General features: G+C 66.0%; 4 protein-coding genes across 5 annotated transcripts in view; all 4 read left to right on the top strand.

The window, feature by feature from the left end:
* SYT5 (synaptotagmin V) overlaps window positions 1-604 on the top strand; it is a 4,830-nt gene extending 4,226 nt beyond the window's left edge. For both annotated transcript variants that reach the window (XM_004694295.2, XM_004694294.2), the window contains exon 8: window positions 105-604. In XM_004694295.2, coding sequence (XP_004694352.1) covers window positions 105-305 — 201 coding nt within the window. In that variant the 3' untranslated portion in view covers window positions 306-604. The remainder of the gene's footprint in view (window positions 1-104) is intronic.
* Window positions 605-2,357: 1,753 nt separating this feature from the next.
* Window positions 2,358-6,469, top strand: DNAAF3 (dynein, axonemal, assembly factor 3). The gene is made up of 11 exons (XM_012733587.1): window positions 2,358-2,506; window positions 2,589-2,757; window positions 3,079-3,172; window positions 3,518-3,675; window positions 3,961-4,143; window positions 4,220-4,345; window positions 4,443-4,565; window positions 4,691-4,808; window positions 5,279-5,393; window positions 5,538-5,612; window positions 5,687-6,469. The coding sequence occupies exons 1-11, from the start codon at window positions 2,358-2,360 to the stop codon at window positions 6,117-6,119; spliced, it is 1,743 nt and encodes a 580-aa protein (XP_012589041.1). The 3' UTR covers window positions 6,120-6,469.
* Window positions 6,470-7,369: 900 nt separating this feature from the next.
* TNNI3 (troponin I type 3 (cardiac)) lies at window positions 7,370-9,604 on the top strand. The gene is made up of 6 exons (XM_004694091.2): window positions 7,370-7,426; window positions 7,871-7,912; window positions 8,194-8,325; window positions 8,692-8,781; window positions 9,209-9,385; window positions 9,512-9,604. The coding sequence occupies exons 1-6, from the start codon at window positions 7,370-7,372 to the stop codon at window positions 9,593-9,595; spliced, it is 582 nt and encodes a 193-aa protein (XP_004694148.2). The 3' UTR covers window positions 9,596-9,604.
* A 2,091-nt stretch (window positions 9,605-11,695) lies between these two features.
* The window catches only part of TNNT1 (troponin T type 1 (skeletal, slow)), a 5,938-nt gene continuing 3,865 nt past the window's right edge, over window positions 11,696-13,768 (top strand). The window contains exons 1-6 of the mRNA XM_004694090.2: window positions 11,696-11,724; window positions 11,806-11,819; window positions 12,083-12,121; window positions 12,345-12,509; window positions 13,075-13,096; window positions 13,657-13,759. Of these exons, the coding sequence (XP_004694147.1) occupies window positions 11,696-11,724; window positions 11,806-11,819; window positions 12,083-12,121; window positions 12,345-12,509; window positions 13,075-13,096; window positions 13,657-13,759 (372 nt within the window). The remainder of the gene's footprint in view (window positions 11,725-11,805; window positions 11,820-12,082; window positions 12,122-12,344; window positions 12,510-13,074; window positions 13,097-13,656; window positions 13,760-13,768) is intronic.

Genomic DNA, 13,768 nt, shown 5'->3' with positions numbered 1-13,768 from the left:
CCCGTGAGGCCTCACTTAGCCTAAGGGTCCCAGCCCCACTGAGCCCTGCTTATGAGAAGGGGTACAGGACCCCTCCAGCTGCTTCCTTCCTCTGCCCACCCCAGAAGGTACAGGTGGAGCTGACCGTATTGGACTACGATAAGCTGGGCAAGAATGAGGCCATTGGGCGAGTGGCCGTGGGCACGGCGGCCGGCGGGGCTGGCCTGAGGCACTGGGCAGACATGCTGGCCAGCCCCCGGAGGCCCATCGCCCAGTGGCACTCGCTGCGGCCCCCTGACCGAGTGCGGCCGCTGCCTGCGCCCTGATTCCTAAGCCAGCCCCTGGCCAAGCCCCACCCTCCTTGAGCCCCGCCCACTCCTCCCTTCTCACCCCGCTATGCCAATCACGATCACTTGCCAACCCCCACCACACTCTTCCACAAGTCCCAGGGACCCTTGTGGGAGGGGAGCAGTCACCCTCCAGCGGGTCCTGCCCTCTGCTTTGACAATCAGCCATCCCAGCCTGTCCCCCTTGATGCCCAGCGCCCTTCTTCCTACACGGGACTCCCAGTCCTGTCGCCAGTCTCATTCCTGTACTGCTCCTGGGACCAAATAAAACTGCAACCTCCATGGTGTGGCCGGACCGGTGCTTCTTGGGGGGAGTGGGGGGAGCGGGAGAGCCCATGTCCTGGGCCAGGCAGGGAGGAAGCGCACCGGCTCCCGCTCTTCACCCACTTCTCACCACGCACTCACTCAGTCAGTCAGTCCTCTCCTCCTCTGCAGACATCACGAAGAATACCTGCCGCATATTTGGGTGAGGTGAGGGTCGGGAGGAGTCATCTACCTACTCATGAATTGTCCAGCCCCCCGCCCAGATTTACATAGGTTTGCATGCCCATCTATTCCTCCCTCTGCCGTCTCCTCCTTCCCCTCTCCTTATCTTCCTATCCTCCAGCACTCATCCATCCCTAGTCCTTGAGGTCACCTCCACGTCACCTTCTACAGAGTGTTGGGAACCAAAATTAATGATGCAGACACAGCTTACTTTGGTTAAGGAAAAAGTAGTTAGGCAGTCTGGTAACAAAAATTCCAGGGACAGAACAAGAGATCTACAGGTATAACCTCACCCTGAGCAAATTCTGCCTCTCAACAGCAGTCACTTCATTAGCTTCTCCCTCACCTCCTCCCAGACATTTCAGGTGGCAGGAAAAAGGTCATGAAATTTGGCAAGACAGTTCTCTAAACATCAGAGTAAGTAAAAGGCAAAAAACACTTCCATGTGAGAAGGAAACTAGCCAACACTAAACTCGCCTCTGAGCATCCTGGCAGCTAATGGGAAAAGGGAAATCAGAAAAGTTGCGCAGTTGTGACATCCATGAGATTAAAAAAAAAAAAAAACCTGTCATGGAATTCAACAATTCCAGGTGGGAGTGAGTGGACGGGCACTTTTATGAAGAGAACACTGTGTGGTGTTGCTGTTACTGCTGCAGCTACCCGGTGAAACAGACACGGTTATTACCCCAGTGAACAGCTAAGGGAATTGTGTGTTCGAGAATTAATGAGACCTGCTCTGCAGCACGCAGACAGGAAAATCACGATTCTTTCAAAATATGACAAATGAAAATACCTTAAGGACCTGGGTGAGAGTGGAGCTGGGAGGTATGAGCTGTATGTATTACTCTTTAACGCCATGCATCTAGCTGGAATTTGATTTTTAGTATTTTAGTAAATGCTGGAATTTTAAGTCGTGGCCTTTAACAACCAGGTCACAAAATTCCCGAAATGTTAACAAGCTGGAGCACGTGCTCACGGCCACCAACACGTGGTGGAAGTTCTGCGTGGCAGAACCACGGTGTCGGGGCAAGCGGACACAGAGGTCTACAGAGGAGGATTTAACTAGCCCGCTGTGTCCACTTGGTGCGCGCTGGGATCCGTCCGGCCCTCCCTCTTCTCAACGCGGCCCGCCCTGGCCCTGCCCCCTCCGCCAGCCTGGTCGGCATGACAACCGCGTCCACAAACCCTCCTCTCGGTAGCCGCCCTCAGAGCCCCATTGGCCAAAAGTTCACAGGGTCAGGGTCGCGCTCGCTCTCATTGGTCAGCTAATCTCGGCGGTGCCGACCCTTGTGCTCCCATTGGCCGACTGATCGAAGTGGGCGGGGGCTTCGGGCAGCGGTTGCGGAGGTGGTGCGGACCGCAGCGCAGCACCCAACGGGCAGGTGCAGACGCCCCGGGATACTGGAAGGATGAGGTGCAGGTGGAGGGGTGGGGGTGGGGTGTCCCGCGGGGGGGAAGGGGCGCGAGTCGGGCGGTGAGAGGGGGGTGCGGTGGGCCCTGCGGACATGAGGCTTGGGGACCCGCAGGGTGTCCGTCCCACAGGCGATGACCACCCCGGCAGGCTCGGGCACGGGCTTCGGCTCCGTGTCATGGTGGGGCCTGTCCCCGGCGCTGGACCTGCAGGCCGAAAGTGAGTCCCCCACTCAGGACCCCAGCTCCCCGACGCGGTGGCTGCCCACACGCCCTTGCCTGCCGTGCGCTCACGTTCTCTGAGGCCCCAACGCAGGGACACTGCCAGCGGGCAGCCCAGGGGCCCCCAGGAGCCGAGAGGCGCAGCTCCTCTGGGCGCCGTCCTCTTCCAGGTCCTCCTGCGGACCCCTGCTCTCCGGCAGACACCGGGTGCGGGACCCCCGAGCTGCATGTGCTGTTGCTGGGCTCCGTGGACGGGCGGCACCTGCTGCGGACCCTGGCCCGGGCTGCCCTCTGGCCCCGCAGGAGGGTCAACGTGAGCTGGGATTCTGGGGTCACGTGGGAGGAGGATGACAACCGGGTCCCTGAGTCCTTGAGGGAGGAGGGGGCCTGGAATCCTAGGTCTGAAGCCGTGAAAGCTGGGGGCCCAGAATCCTGGGCCCTGGGGGAGGAACAGGCTGGGCTTGGGGACCCTTGGGTTCCAGCGGGAGAAGGAGCCTCAGGCCCAGGCCCAGAGTAATGGTGGGGAGGAGGGTTCAAGACTTTGGGACTCCTCCTGTGGGAGGAGGGGCTTAGGTCTCCTGCTCCAGGGATCCCGGGAAAACCTCAGCATGTCCCGCCCCATCTGTTCCTCCAGTTCTATGTACTGGAGAGTAATCTGGAAGCTGTGGCCCGCCACATGCTAATCCTCAGCCTAGCACTGGAAGAGCCTGAGAAGATGGGACTGCAAGGTCAGTTGCAGGCACCCAGGGACCTGGCCCGCAGCGCCCCCCACCCCCACCCCGTCCCAGCACTGCAAGGGCACAGTCAGCTTTGGCTCTCTCTCCACACGTGCGAGTCTGTGTGACTCTTAAGGCGGGGAAGTGGGAGAGGAGACATTGGAGAGCTGTCGTTTGTCTTGTTCCAGTTACTGGGAGGGGAGGGAGCTGACCGGTCCTTTCTGATCATGCGCGAGAAAAAGATTACTGTGGGGAGGAAAAGATTACTGTGGGGAGGAAAAGATTACTGTGGGGAGGGGAGACTTCGCCCACGCGGGTCTCGTGTCGGGGCTCACCGCCTCTCTGCCCATGCTGCAGAGCGGAGCGAGATCTTCCTGGAGGTGTGGGGGAACGCGCTGCTGCGCCCCCCGGTGGCCGCCTTCGTGCGCGTCCAGGCCGCCAGCCTGGCGCACCTGATCCCGGAACCCGACCGCCTGGCGGAGCAGCTGCCCTGGCTCAGCCTGGGCGCCCTCAAGGTGCCGCCGCCGGCCTCCGTCCGTCTCCTTCTGGGGTCGGGGTGGCGGCGGGAGGGCGCGGTGCAAGGGCCTGCGTCGATGGAGCACTAACGGGGTGGGCTCGAGACTTGGGACCCCAGCTCCCCAACTCCCATTGGGGGTTGACGGGGCGGGGCGGCTTCTGCTCTCTGCGCCTGTTTGCTCCTAGGGGAAATGGGAGCATCGGCCCACGCCGCGGGGGCGGGAGGGTCGGCGAGGCCGCTGCTCAGGCCGGCGCCGGCCACTCCCGCACCCCTGCCGCCGCAGTTCCGCGAGCGCGACGCCCTGGAGGCCGTGTTCCGCTTCTGGGCCGGCGGGGAGGAGGGGCCCGCGGCCTTCCCCATGGGCCGCCTCTGGGACGCGCGGCTGCGCCACTACCTGGGCTCCCGCTACGACGCCCGGCGCGGCGTCAGCGACTGGGACCTGCACATGAAGCTGCACGACCGCGGGGTGAGCCGCCGGCGCCGGGCCGGTGGGCGCGGGCCGCGGGGCCACGCGCCAGCTTCACGGAGCCTCCCGCCCCCAGGCCCGCGTCATCCACACCCGCGAGTTTCGGCGCTGGAGGGACACGGGTGTCGCCTTTGAGCTCAGAGACGCCGGCGCCTACCACGCGCCCAACCGGACGCTGGCGTCTGGCCGCCTGCTGAGCCACGTGCGTCCCCACGCCAGCCTGGCCTGCCCGCCCCTCCTGGACCCCAGGCCTGGGGCCCCAACGTCGGCCTCACCCACCTCCCCCCCTGCTTTCCTAGCGAGGGGAGCGCGTGGCAGCGCGAGGGTACTGGGGGGACATCGCCACGGGGCCCTTTGTGGCCTTCGGCATCGAAGCGGATGACGAGAGCCTCCTGCGGACCAGCAACGGGCAGCCCGTCAAGGTGCGGTGGGAAAGGCGGGGCGCGGGAGGCCCCTAGCGGCCCCGCCCCCTCCAGACGCTAGCCATGGTGGGGAGTGGACCAGCCCTGCTCGCTAGTGTCTGGCCTCGGCCCCTGCTCCCCTCCAGACGGCGGGCGAGATTACGCATCACAACGTGACCGAGCTGCTCCGGGAGCTGGCCGCCCGCCCCCGGGGAGATCCTGAGCCGGTGCCGCCCGGCGAAGGAAGCCCAGAGCCTGGTAGGCAGGCCCAGCCCTCCCCCTTGCCCTCCAGTAGAGGGTGGGCCCGGGCCCGCCCCCGCTGGCCCAGGCCCAGGGTTTCAGGGAGTGTGGCCCGAGACTGTCCAGACCTCCCTCTCCGCCCTTCCGTCCCTCTCCTGGCCTTTTGTCCTTGCCCTCGCCTGTGTCCGGAAACCACCCAGGATCTGGGCAGAGTGGGAATCCACTGTGCGGGAGTGTGGATGGCCGGAACTTTCCCTCTGGCAGCCCCTTTGTACCCGCGCCCCTCCCTGGGCATCCGGGCGCCCTCAGTGCCCTGGGCCACCGGCTCCTCCCTCTCCCATCTCTGTGGCGGTCTGTACAAGGGCTGTCTGTCTGCCAGGCTGCCATTGCCAGCATTGTCTAGGAATCTAGTACCTAGAGGGAGCCGGCGAGAGGTTTCAGGACAGACAGGGAGTGTTAACTCCAAGTTTGCGAGTAGGCCTGACTCTTCCCAGCAGCCACTGGCCCAGAACTCTTCACTGTCCACTTCCTGCCCCTCGGCTCTGCCCAGACTCTACACCACAAGAGCTGCTACAAGGGACGGTTCCAGCTTCTGTACATGGCCTGTGGGTAAGAGGATCTGGAGGAGTTCCTGGTGACCCTTCCTGGCCTCCTCCCCAGACCCAGATTCCAGGTCCCAGCTTCTTCCCTCAGACTCTGGACTTCACGCGTGTGTGTGCGTGCGGCCCTCAGGCACCCCGTTTCTCTCTGCAGGATGGTTCATCTTCTCAGTCCTGAGCTCGGGGCCTGTGTAGCCCCGGGAGGGCACTTGGTTGTGGAATTAGCCCGGTGAGTCAGCGGCGCGGAGCAGGGGCCTGGAGCAGGGCCGGCAGCCAGGGCCTCTAACCGGGCTTGCGTTTCAGGTACCTGGTGGACCTGCGGTCGGAGCAGCTGCAGGAGTTCTCCTCGCGGGCGGCGGAGCTCGCTCAGGCAGCCGGATTTGCCGCACAGCCCGGGGCCAGGTCCTCCGAGACCTTCTTGCGCTTCTGCAAGTCTGGGGACTCCGCTCCAGGCCCAGTGGTGCCAGCCCTGGAGCCCCGGACTCCGCCCCTAGGCGCCCAGGCTCCGCCCCCGGAGGCCTCGACTCCGCCCCCGGAGGCCCGGAAGACCTCGCCTCTGCGGGGCCGGGCCCCAGCCTCTGAGCCAGCCGCGCCCGCCCCCGAGCCTCAGGCTTCACTCTCCAAGGTTCTGGCTCCACCCCAGAAAGCTTTGGCTCTGCCTACGGAGGGTCAGTCTGAAGGGACCCGCAGAGACCAAGCCCCCCACATGGGACTTCTAAACGCAGGTCCTGATTAGAGCCAGCCCCTCCCCCAGCCCTCCTTTCCAGCTCCCAGTCTGGCGCTCAGCATTCTCACCCGCCCGAGGGCAGCTAGGACTTCAGCGGGCAGCTAGGACTTCAGATTCCGTTCCTGGGACTCCGCATTCCACCCCTCAGAGCTCCACATTCCGCGGGGGAGATGCTTAACCGGGGAGAGATCCCACCCTGGCTGCAGGGCCCTGCGCCCGTCCCTTGGCCGGGTTCTCCTCCCTCCGCGGCTCGGCATCCCGCGGGCCCAGTAAAGACGTGGGTTGTCTTCTCAGGGTCTGCGTGTCTCGCCTGTCCTCAGTGCGGCTCCTGTTGGGAACGGGCAGGGGCAGGAGCGGGCACGATGTGACACCAGGTTTCTGGGGCTCCAAATGGGCTAGCGGCATGCTTCACCGCGGAGGGCCGCGCACCCCACCGGACCCCCGGGGACATCACAGGACGCAGCAGCTACCGGATGGGGGCAGGCGGGATGGGGGCACGCGAGGCGAGAGGGCCTGCTCGCCAGTGAGAGGATGGGCCACACTCCGGGGAGGGAGGCCTGGGGTGTGCGGGGCGGGGGCCAGATTTCTGAGCCCCAAGGTGGAGAGTGATCCAGCTGGAGCAGGGCCTGCCCTGGGCTCGTGCGCCCCTTATCTCCCGTCCTGGCAGGGAGGAGGCGGCAGCAGTATATTTAGTCTCTGTCCTCGCCCTTGGTCCCAGTGTCCTCACTGAGGTTCGAGGAACCAGGGTGAGACCGGAGTCCCAGGACCTTCAAGGTCACGGCGGGCGCCCCTCACTGAGGGCCTCAGCACCCGTGTCCCCTTCGCTGCCTCCCACATCTGGCGGCCTGAGGCTCAGCATGGCAGACGAGTGAGTGCAGCTTGGGGAGTGGGCTCCTGAGGCTTGAGGAAGCGGGACGTGGGCAGGCCACCTCGGGCTCCCTGCTTCCGAGAGGGTGGAAGCCGCCAGGCCCGCTGGCCTGAGATGGTGGCGGGACAGATGCCGTGTGGGCGGCGGGTGAGGGCTTGGGAAGCCAGCTGCTGGGGCCCGAGGAGGAGGCGGGGCTGGCGGCAGAGGGGCTCTGCATTCCCGCTACCCCTTTCCTGCTTTCTCCCCGCAGGAACAGAGAAGCGGTGAGAGCGGGCGCCGGCTGGACCGGCAGGGCCCTGGGCGGGAGGCTGCAGGCATAGGAGAGGGGCTGTGGGTGTGACGGGGCCCCTTCACCAACCCCGGCCGGGACCCGCGCCCCGCGCCGGCTCTGATGCGACCCCACCTCTCCGCCAAGTACCGCGCCTCCACCACGGAGCCTCACGCCAGGGTGAGGGCGCGGCGGGCCCGAGGGCGCGACCCGGACGCGGCCTCTAGGGTGGAAGTCGGGTTGGCAGGTTCCTCGCCCCTGTGGGGAGGGGCGGAGCCAGAGCCTAGGAGGGCGTGGCTTCGTTGTGGGCGGAGCCCAGTAGCTGGCGGACCTTGGGGCGAGCGTCTCACCGGGCGGGCGGCGCTCTGATTGGTGACAGCTGCCTCTGGGCGGAGCTCCGTTGCCCGCGGGAACTGTGATTTGATGGGTGGGCGGTGCCTGGCCGGATCAGAGGCCCAGATTGGCCGGTGGGACGAGGGGCGTGGCTTCCCGTAGCCTAAGCGGGGGCGTTGGAGAGGCGCCCGAGTCCGAATCTGGCTTGACGGGGCGGTTCCAAAGCCTCTCCCGCCGCCCTCTTCTGGACCCCCACCTCCCTGACTCTGCCTTGCTCCGTCTCACCGGCAGAGAAAGTCTAAGATCTCCGCCTCAAGAAAGCTGCAGCTGAAGGTAAGAGGTGGGCCTGGGCGCTCAGGTGCCCGGGGGCGGGCTTTGAAAGTCGGCGTGGGATTTAGGGTTGCCAGTGGGCGGGGCTGGGTATTCGTGGGGGCGTGGCTCGGGAGGCCGTCCTGCTAGGGAGGGGCGGGGCTTCGGAAGGCTGGGCGCCAGTCTGGGGGCCGGCCGGCCTGGTCAGGGGCTGGGCAGGCGGCAGTTGTGGGCGGCTCCCCGGGGCCAGCGGTCTTCATCCTCCCACCTCTGGATGAACTGCCGCCCCCTGCCTCCCCCCCCAGACCCTGATGCTGCAGGTGGCGAAGCAGGAGTTGGAGCGGGAGGCGGAGGAGCGACGCGGAGAGAAGGGGCGCGCTCTGAGCGCGCGGTGCGAGCCTCTGGAGTTGGCCGGGCTGGGCGTCGCGGAGCTGCAGGTGTCGGACTCCTGCCCAGCCTGGAACCAAGGCTCCGAGCGTGCTGTCTTGTGTCTCTGGGCTCAGGGGCAGCACTGACTGCGCCCTGCCCCAAGGACCCTGAGGCCCCCACCGCACCCTTGCCCTGCACCCTTGCCCTCGGGGGTTCAGAAAGCCGGCCAACCATCTCCAAACCCGGGGATCAGCCCCCAGCCCTAATTCTGTCAGACTCTCAGGCTCCCAGCCCCCGTTATTTGCATTTGTCGGCAGTCCAGCTCACATCTACTCTCCTAGAGCCAGAGGCCCAGCCCCGTCCCTCCAGCCCAGCCCCCACCCCCGGAGCCTGGGTGCCCAGTCTCCCCACCACTCTGCGCACTCCTTCCCCAGGACTTGTGCCGACAGCTGCACGCCCGCGTGGACAAGGTGGATGAGGAGAGATACGATGTGGAGGCGAAGGTCACCAAGAATGTCTCCGAGGTGGGGGAGCCGCAGCTGGGCAGACGGGCCTGTGGTGTGCTCTCTGCCTGACCCCTGACGCTGTGGGGGCTGTCAGCCGGAGACTCCGGAAGCCTCGCCAGCAGGGAGGGGGGGTGGGGTAGGGGAGGGTGGTCCAGCCCAGGAGCCTGCAGGGGAGAGCCGGCAGCCAGGGCAAAAGCGGGGAGCTGGGTCCGCAGGACTCGTCTGGGGATGTGGCAGGAGCTGGGGCAGTAAATGTCGCAGGGAACCCCCATGCAGGAGGCTTCACAGGTGCCTCGGGGAGGTCGGTGGTCCAGTTCCTGGGTGAGCAGTTCGGAGTTGGCCGAAGGCCACAGGCGCCGAGCTAAGGAGGGCCTGGGTGGAGACGGGCGAGAGCCTGGCGACGGGGAGCGAGGCCGGCAGCGAGAGCCGCCTCCGCCGCCCCCAGATCGCAGACCTCACCCAGAAGGTGTTGGATCTCCGCGGCAAGTTCAAGCGGCCCACGCTGCGGAGGGTGCGCATCTCGGCGGACGCCATGATGCAGGCGCTGCTGGGCACGCGCGCCAAGGAGTCCCTGGACCTGCGCGCCAACCTCAAGCAGGTGAAGAAGGAGGACACGGAGAAGGTGAGCGCGGCAGGCTGGGGGCGGGGCAGCGCCGGGCGGGGCCTGAGGCGGCCAGGGGGCGGGGCCTCTTCCGGAGCCTCCGCGGGGCGCGGGGGCCGGGGCCCTGACCCGGCGCTCGCTCCCCAGGAGAACCGCGAGGTCGGGGACTGGCGCAAGAACATCGACGCGCTGAGCGGGATGGAGGGCCGCAAGAAGAAGTTCGAGGGCTGAGCTGCGCCGGCCTGAGGAATAAAGCTTCTCTCCGAGCCGAGCGAGTGCGGCTGCTCCTTGGGGGCCGGGTGGGCGCGGCTTGGGTACAGCAGCGCCAGGAGAGGCGAGGCGCGACCCCCCCAAAGCCTTCAGGCGGTGTCCCCCACTCCCCTGCCCCAGCTGGGGATGCGCGGGGGTGCTGAGGGCAAGGACAATGGAGAGACACACACTCGGAGCGGTCAGAGACACTCAGAGGTAGAGCCCGAGACCCGAGAGGGGCCGTGGTGCCAAGGGGGTGGGGGGCAGCGGAACGCAGACCCCAGAGAGTGAGGTGGACAGAAATAGGGCCACGGAGGGGGAGTAGAGACACAAGACCCCCAGGAAGAGCTAGAGAGAGTCGCTGCCCGGGAAGACAGGAGCGCACACAGACTGAGCTCCAAGCCCAGAGGGTGAGGGTGATAGGGGCGCCCCCAATGCTGGGGTGCCCGCCCAGGGCAGAGACACAGACACCCGCCCCGCCCCATGGGCAGACGGAGGCGGTCCGCCTGGCAGCGAACTTGGAGGTGGGGGTGTGAGGTACCCCACAGACACCTGCTCCCCAGCTTTAGCGCCTGTTGTCACCAGGGTGGAATCCGGTGGCAGACAAAGGGCAGGGGTGGGAGCGGGAGACACGAGATGGACAGACAGGCTGCCGCCAGGAGCACCATGGCGCCCACAGAGGGCAAGAGACAGCACTGGGGTGGGAGGGATGGAGACTCAGAAAAGGGGGTTCCCCTCCTTCCTTCTGGCCAGCGGATACACTCTAGAGACCTACTGTGTGCTGAGCTGGGGCCACCACCCGGAGCTCTCGAGCTGTAGGAATGAGGGGCCTGCGTGGGTGGTGGGGGGCTGGGGGAAGGGAGAGGGGCTGGGGAGGGAGGGAGTGGCTGAGCTGCCCGCAGCTGGGGTTTGGCTTTGGTTCCCTCCCTCTGGGGCGGGCCACGGGCCGGCTATAAAGGGGCAGCCCTGGGCTCCCTCCACCGCCCTCCCTCCGCCTCTGCAGACACCTCAGGTAAAGCAGCCCCTAGGATGGGGACCTTGGGGGAGGGAGAGGGCCCACCGCGAGGGTGTGCAGAGACCGCAGCAAAGTAGAGGTCTGTGCTGGCTCCCCACTGAGTTAGGGGTGCGCCAGCGGGAGGGGTTGAAGGGAAAGGGAAAGTATTAGGTGGAGGGGTGGAAGGGAAAAGTGTTAGGACGGGGGTCACAGGATCTGGGGGTGCTAGGACTTGGAAGTTCAGAATATCACACCGTAGAAATCTGAGGGGATCTCAGAAAGCGGGGTTGGGGCCCTGGCTCGGTCCAGCGCTCTGAGACGGGGTGGCTGCTCAGGGGCTTAGCTGGCGGCCCGGGCGTCGGGGCCTCACCCTGGAGCTGGATTTGTAGTTGGCCATTTGGGGTGTAGTGAACTGGGCCTCAGTCTGTCCTGGCCCACAGTCTGGATTTTGGAATGGGCAGGGGTCTTAGAATCAGGAGATATGAGGACTCGCTGGACTTCGAACCCAGGGCATAACTTGGGGTCTCAGGATTTGTGGGTACTGGGATTTGGGGGGACTTTTAACCTGAGCACCGTGGGGTCTGGGGAATCTCAGAAATAGGAGGCCTAAGCATATAAGGGTCCGGGGACAAAAGGGCTCCAGAATCTTCCTGCCCACCCCCACCCCCCCGCCGGGAAGGCCTGGCAGGGACAGGTGGAAGGATTCCAGCCACTGAGGGGCGGGGTTGGGGGGGGAGGGGTGGTGGCAGGTGGACTAAATCTCTGCCCCCTCTGTCCTCAAATCCCTTCTTAGATGTTCTGTTTCACTGTCTGCGACATCCCCCCAAAATAGCCCCTGGGAGTGGGGCAGCCATTGTCTCCCCGCTCCCGGCTGCCTCAGTGCAAACACCCTCTAATCCCAGTGCGGTCAGGTTCCACAGAGCTGGGACCAGAAAAGAGGACAGCTGGCTGGGGGGCGGGGGCGGCTGGGGTGCAGCCTCAGCATGGACAGGGCCCCAAGGCCTGGCCTCAGGTTCTTTAGGTGTCCCCCAGCGCCTTCTTTGGCACCCCCCCATAGACCTGTGACCCAGGTCCTCAGCGCCACCAGGATGTCCGACTGGGAAGACCAGGAATACGAGTGAGTGACCCCCCAGGGCCGGGCGGGCCTGGGACACCCGCCCACAGCCCTAACCCCTGTCCTTCCCACCCCTGTCCTCAGGGAGCAGCTGGAAGGTGAGTGGACAGCGGGCTGGCCCCCGGGACCCCGCGTCAAAGGAGGAGGTGCGGGACGTTCAGAGGTGGAGAGGCGGCAGGGGCCCCCCACGCCCTCCCCCGGGGCCTCAAGCTTTCTCAGCACCATCTCGGCTGCCGGAGGGGGGCTCCGTGCGCCTAGCAGCAAGGCCAGAGGACCCCCCAGCCTGAGCCTGGCCACCAGCGCCCCCAGGTACCCCATGAAGACCCTGTGCCCCTTTCTCTTCTTGCCCGACCCCTTCCAGAGGAGGAGGCTGCTGACGAGGAGGAAGAGGAGGAGGAAGGTGCGCGCTGGGCTCCGCAGGCCGGGCTGGACCCTGCAGGATGGGCCGGCGGGCTGGTGGGGTGCGGCCAGAGAGCCGCGGCGGGAGCCGGGCGGGCAGGGAGGCTGGGGCTCCCGAAAGCCGCCTCTCCGGGCCGTTAACCGCTCTCCCCTCTCCCCTTCCACCCCGGGGCGCGGCCACTCCCGACCCCCCGACCCTGGCCTCCCCTCGTGCCCCTCCCCAGCCCCCGAGGAGCCGAAGCCGGTGGCAGAGCGAGGTAACCGCGGCTGCTTCGCTTCCCGCGATGGATGTCGGGGCCGGGAGACGCGGGCCTTCTCGGGCGCAGACCCGGGGTGTCCCTCGGCGCCCGCTGGCCGGCCCTTCAAGCCGAGGGCCCGCGCGCCCTCTGGTGGCCGCAAGGGAGTCGCCCGCGGCGCTCCAGCCGAGACCTCCTTAGAGGGACCCACACCCAGCCCTCCCCTAGCTCAGGGGTCCGCAGTTTGCCGAGTCTCCGCCCCACTTTGTGCCCGGCTCTTATGCACCCCCATATATATTCAGAGGTTTGGGCCTGGACTGCAGGAGGGGCTGCGCTGGGACCTGGATTTCCGTGTCCCCAAAGGAGCGCAGCCTGGGGACACAGCCCCTGGGGCCCCGAATAAAGAGGCCTGGGGGGCCCCTGTGCTGGGGTCTCCGCAGAGGAAGGCAGGGGCTCTGGGTGTGCGAAGGAGAACAGTCAGAGACGTTGGACTCCCAGGTTTCCAGAGAAGTGGGAGGGCCCCCCTTGTGAATGTATAACGGGGTGTGAGCCTCCCTCCTTTACCTAATTTCCCGTCTCCCCTAAGTCCCCCATGTCCCTCCCTCGCAACACCAGGAGGAGAAAACTGGGCTCCTGGGGGCAGAGGTTGGGGATCCCTCCAGAGTCAGGCCACCCCACCAACTCCTGCTAATTTTCTCTTTGTGTCCCTCCCCTCCAGAAGAGGAGCGCCCCAAGCCAAGGTGAGATCCTAGGGACTGGGTCCCAGCTGTGTCCCCCTAAATGTCTCCTGCCCCCCTCTGGAGGCGCCAGGTGGGGCTTGCGAAGGTGGCGAACGAGCGTGGAGGGTTGAAGCCGAACAAGGACGGTCAGCGCGGCCTTCTTGCCGCAGTTTCCGCACCTCACGCGGGCGGCGGTCAGGCAGGCCCGTGGGGGGACTCGGGGCCCCAGGCCGCCAAGGGAGGCTCCCAGGAGAGGCGAGCCTGTCCTGCCTGGCGCCGCAGGCCACGGGACAGGACAGCTGCAGGCGCTGACCGTGTGTCCCGCGGCCTAAGGGCCAAGCTGGAAGGGGCGCTGAGGGCAGAGCAGAGGAGGGCGCACCGAGAAGCAGCCAGTCCCGGGCGCAACTAAGTTTTCCGCTAGCTGCACCTTAAAAAGCAAAACGGAATAGACAGAACATAAATCTAAGAGTTACTCGCTTCAGCGTACAAGAACTGGGGCTCGGGGGAGGCCTCGGAACACACAAGCTCTTAGTGGCCTGTGCTACTCGGCCCCCTGCGCGGAAACCCGTGTCCCGCGCCAGTGCCCGCGCCAGTGCCCGCGGGCAGAAGCCACGGTCCAGGCTGGTGGCTGCCCCCGGCCCCGCCCCCACGGCGCGCCTCCTCTTTGCCATTAGCCGCTCCCTGGTAGCCCCG

This window comes from Condylura cristata, unplaced genomic scaffold, assembly GCF_000260355.1.
Source record: "Condylura cristata isolate star-nosed mole 26May11 unplaced genomic scaffold, ConCri1.0 scaffold00041, whole genome shotgun sequence".
Classification (NCBI taxonomy): Eukaryota; Metazoa; Chordata; class Mammalia; order Eulipotyphla; family Talpidae; genus Condylura; species Condylura cristata.
This window is presented reverse-complemented; position numbering and strand designations above follow the sequence as displayed.

Bases quoted from the DNA above. Each gene is read 5' to 3' on its own strand.
- DNAAF3 (XM_012733587.1), top strand. From the start codon at position 2,358: ATGACCACCCCGGCAGGCTCGGGCACGGGCTTCGGCTCCGTGTCATGG. The intron at 2,758-3,078 runs GTGAGCTGGGAT...CTGTTCCTCCAG, and splicing joins GGCCCCGCAGGAGGGTCAAC to TTCTATGTACTGGAGAGTAA. The intron at 3,173-3,517 runs GTCAGTTGCAGG...CCCATGCTGCAG, and splicing joins TGAGAAGATGGGACTGCAAG to AGCGGAGCGAGATCTTCCTG.
- TNNI3 (XM_004694091.2), top strand. From the start codon at position 7,370: ATGCGACCCCACCTCTCCGCCAAGTACCGCGCCTCCACCACGGAGCCT. The intron at 7,427-7,870 runs GTGAGGGCGCGG...TCTCACCGGCAG, and splicing joins CCACGGAGCCTCACGCCAGG to AGAAAGTCTAAGATCTCCGC. The intron at 7,913-8,193 runs GTAAGAGGTGGG...CTCCCCCCCCAG, and splicing joins CAAGAAAGCTGCAGCTGAAG to ACCCTGATGCTGCAGGTGGC.